A 4,046-nucleotide genomic window follows, 5' to 3' on the forward strand; every position below is an offset into this window, starting at 1 on the left:
GTCAATCAGCGATCCCTTATAAAAGTTTGGACCGTATTGCGCTCCCCAAATTGTTTTGAGAGACCTTTGGACAGAGTCAGCAGACCATTGGATATTGGATGGAATCAGCAGACCATTGGATATTGGATGGAGTCAGCAAACCATTGGATATTGGATGGAGTCAGCAGACCATTGGATATTGGATGGAGTCAGCAAACCATTGGATATTGGATGGAGTCAGCAGACCATTGGATATTGGATGGAGTCAGCAGACCATTGGATATTGGATGGAGTCAGCAGACCATTGGATATTGGATGGAGTCAGCAGACCATTGGATATTGGATGGAGTCAGCAGACCATTGGATATTGGATGTAGTCAGCAGACCATTGGATATTGGATGGAGTCAGCAGATCATTGGATATTGGATGGAGTCAGCAGACCATTGGATATTGGATGGAGTCAGCAGAACATTGGATATTAGATGGAGTCAGCAGACTATTGGATATTGGATGGAGTCAGCAGACTATTGGATATTGGATGGAGTCAGCAGACCATTGGATATTGAATGGAGTCAGCAGACCATTGGATATTGGATGGAGTCAGCAGGCCATTGGATAGAGTAAGCATGGTCAAGCCCGCTGCTCTTCATTGTCGGCATTTGATTTCATTCAAAGCAACTAGTTCATGTAACAATTTGTCTTCAAAGAAATGAAAGGAAATGGAAATGACCATCTATCACGCGCCTTTAAATAAACAATCCTTTTCGCGGTCCACCTCCCCCTCCCCCTTCCCCACACAAAAAACCCCACCTTCGCGCGGCCCCCTTGGCACCAATTTAAGAACCATGCTTTACATGTCCACAAAGCCCTTTACAATGGCTCCCAAGCCAACAGCAACATTGAGGACTTCGGACTAAAAATGCATTCTGTAATGTGATAAAAGTAGAGTGGTAATTTCTTTTCGTTAAAGACAACACTTTCACCGGGCAGCTACTCATTTTACTCCTGAGTATGGTAAGAAACTACGTCGTTCGGTCTTTTGAAACACTGCCAAGTAAGTTTAAAAGAAAATCCCTTCTTCAAACAATGAGTTTGTTTGGGGTTTTTTTTTTTTTTGGTCTAATTTTGAGGGTTGGCAATTCCACAATTTTTGGTAAAGCTATCAGAAGTTGAAGCTAGCGCTGAATTATTTCTTAAACTACGAGACAATGTGCACATATTAGCAGGTCTGAGAGACGAACGCAATTGATTGTAGGCTTGATTCACTAGTGTTGTGATGGACAATATCATTTTTGTGTCGATTTAAGAGTATAAATTTTAATTACAAAAACTAAACCATTACAATTTGGGCGGTTAGACATGCAAATAACAATATTTTGTCAAAATGAGAGTATTCAACCAACCAGAATGTAAAAAAAAAAAAAAAAAAAAAAAAAAAAACCCACGTAATCTGACTAAGGGCTAACCCACACCAGAGATTGAATCCGACGACCCGGTATTGCCGTCCTTTTGCCGTCTTCCGGATATAGACGTCGGGCACGGACAAAATACTAAGAATAAAGAGAAGAGCCGATAGACCTACCCATACCAAGCTCGAAAGAAAAAAAAACGGCAGAGGACGTCGGGTGCTTGATATGGGTAGGTCAAGCGGCTCTACTCTTTATTCTTAGTATTTTGTCCGTGCCCAGCAGAGGACGGCAGTGCCGAGTCGTCGGAGTCAGGTCTCCGGTGTGGGTTAGCCATAAGCGAGTTTCAACCAATTAACTACCGTCCTCTGGAAAAGTGCATATTTAAAAAATTGGATAGAAAACTCGTCCTTCAAAAATCGATCAATAGAAATGATCCTCATCTTGGAGGGGAAAAAATTCCCAAACCCAGGACATCGCAAAGTCTTCCTTAGTTCCAGATTTGAGAGGTTTTTGTTTTTTTTTCCAAGATGAGGGTTATTTAAATCGATCGAAAATTGAAGGACGGGTTTTTCTGGCCACATTTTAAAATAGATACGTATAATCCAGAGAACGGCGATTAAATAATAATTATAATTGAGCTTTTATATAGAGCAATATCCACTAAACGTGCTCAAAGCGCTTTACAAGTGGTCCCTGGCCAACAGCAACATTTAACATGTAGGACGGTACATGAGGCCTGTTAGACGATATTACAATTTTTTCAGACAGAGACAACGCTGTTAACGGCCAGGTACTCATTTTACACCTGAGTACGTTGAGAAAATGCCTTCTCAAAGGACTCAAATATGCGCCGAGCGAGGCTCGAACCCAGGACCTTCCGATCCGAAAGCCAGTGTCATACCTCTAGACCACATAGCCGCACAAATAGTTAAAAAAAATTTTTTTTTAATGACACTCAGCACGTTGTCTCGTTTTCTTACCCAGTGTAAAACAAAAGACAAAGTTCAAGTGAGAGTGGGAGGTTGTTTCTTCCATGAAATTACACCTCAAAACGCAGCGTGCGATCTCCTGCTTTTGGCAGCTGGGATTGGAATCAACCCCATGTACAGCATCTACCAACACTTCCTACATTATTATTCGCAACAACGAGAACGAGAAAGAGATGACCAATCACCAACTGGTGTCAGTCGAAATGGGAAGCTGTGTTTGTTGTATACCGCACGGACGCCTCAGGAACTTGTCTTTAAGGTGGGGACTTTGGCAAAATAGGTTTTTTTTCGCATAGCTCGTTTGGTAGATAGAGCACTCGCTTCACACTCAAAGGAACCAAGATCAATTCCAGGTGCAGTCGAGATTTTTTTTTCAGACATCCCTGTCCACCCACCAGTGAATGGTTAGCTAGCTGGGTCAGTTTGATTTAGCGGAAAGTACTTTGCGATAGACTAGCGTCTTATCCAAAGGATGGAAAGCAATTGCTATTGTCCGTTTCATATTATGTGTATGGAGACAGAGAGATAAATTTAATAATAATAATGAATAATAATAATAATAATAATAATAATAATAATAATAATAATAATAATAATAATAATAATAATAATAATAATGAATAAAGATAAATTCAGGTAAAATACATTGACAAAATTGCACAATTATATTTCCCTTGTTTCTTTTAACACATTTACAGGACCAAATTCTAGCCATGGCCAAAAGCTGCCCTGATGTTGATGTCCATCTATTTTGTACACGTCAAAATGCCTTACCGGGGATGGACGTCAATATATCAAGTGAGTAAATTATATAAACGACCATTGGTTAATACAACATCCTACCCCTTACTGTAATCAACATTTTCTTTTGAAAATTTCAGTAATCAAAGACCCAACAGAACTGATGCCAGGCTTCAGGAATGGCAATAGAAAACTGTGGGTCGCATCAAAACGACTAATTAATTAATGTCAGGCCACGACAGGACTGCTGCAAACATACATCGCTGGGGTCTGAGGGAGTCAGCCGACTGTCCCCACTGTCAGGGAACGGGAATGCCAGAGACAGCAGACCATATAATCTTTCACTGTCCTGTGACGAGATTGGCGGGAGGTTTCGATTTCGAGGCTGTTTCAACTGCGGTGATAAATTTACTGGCTGGATACTTTTGAATCTACTGGCTGGATACTTTTGAATCTACTGGCTGGATACTTTTGCGTGAAGATGTAGTCACACGTTACTGCTACTACTTGTGTCACTTAAGAATATCTGACCCGGCCTACGTGTACCTATTTGCAGGTCTGATCATCCAAAGTGTTATAATATGCTCATTGTTGTAATGGAAATACTATCAAACCAACACAAAATATTGTCCAATTCTACAAAATTTAACTTGAGCCCATAATTGCGTTCGGATATCAGACATAAATGTGCATCTTTTTCACTTTGACATACGTAAAACCAGATTAAGAAGGTAAGTCACATCCAGATTTGTTTAAAATAGTAGAATTTGCCCCCCCCCCCCCCCCCCCCCACCCTCCACCCGATTTCTCATCTCAATCCATTTTTTCATCGGCTATAATTTTGAAATTATTAATACGATTTGGTTAGATTTCTTTAACTGGTCATTACAGCTTTACATTTTATCTTTGTTTTTTTTTTTTTTTCAG

General features: G+C 40.3%; 1 protein-coding gene across 3 annotated transcripts in view; it reads left to right on the forward strand.

Moving 5' to 3' along the window:
- The window catches only part of LOC144965795 (oxidoreductase NAD-binding domain-containing protein 1-like), a 29,607-nt gene that overhangs the window by 21,761 nt on the left and 3,800 nt on the right, over nucleotides 1–4,046 (forward strand). For 2 of the 3 annotated variants that reach the window (XM_078901516.1, XM_078901515.1), the window contains exons 4-5: nucleotides 2,374–2,637; nucleotides 3,077–3,176. In XM_078901516.1, the coding sequence (XP_078757642.1) occupies nucleotides 2,374–2,637; nucleotides 3,077–3,176 (364 nt within the window). The remainder of the gene's footprint in view (nucleotides 1–2,373; nucleotides 2,638–3,076; nucleotides 3,177–4,046) is intronic. The other variant, XM_078901517.1, reaches the window with a different exon arrangement.

The sequence above is a fragment of the Berghia stephanieae genome, chromosome 2 (assembly GCF_034508935.2).
Source record: "Berghia stephanieae isolate SIO BIC M18660-M18661 chromosome 2, UCSD_Bste_1.3, whole genome shotgun sequence".
NCBI classification, from domain to species: domain Eukaryota; kingdom Metazoa; phylum Mollusca; class Gastropoda; order Nudibranchia; family Aeolidiidae; genus Berghia; species Berghia stephanieae.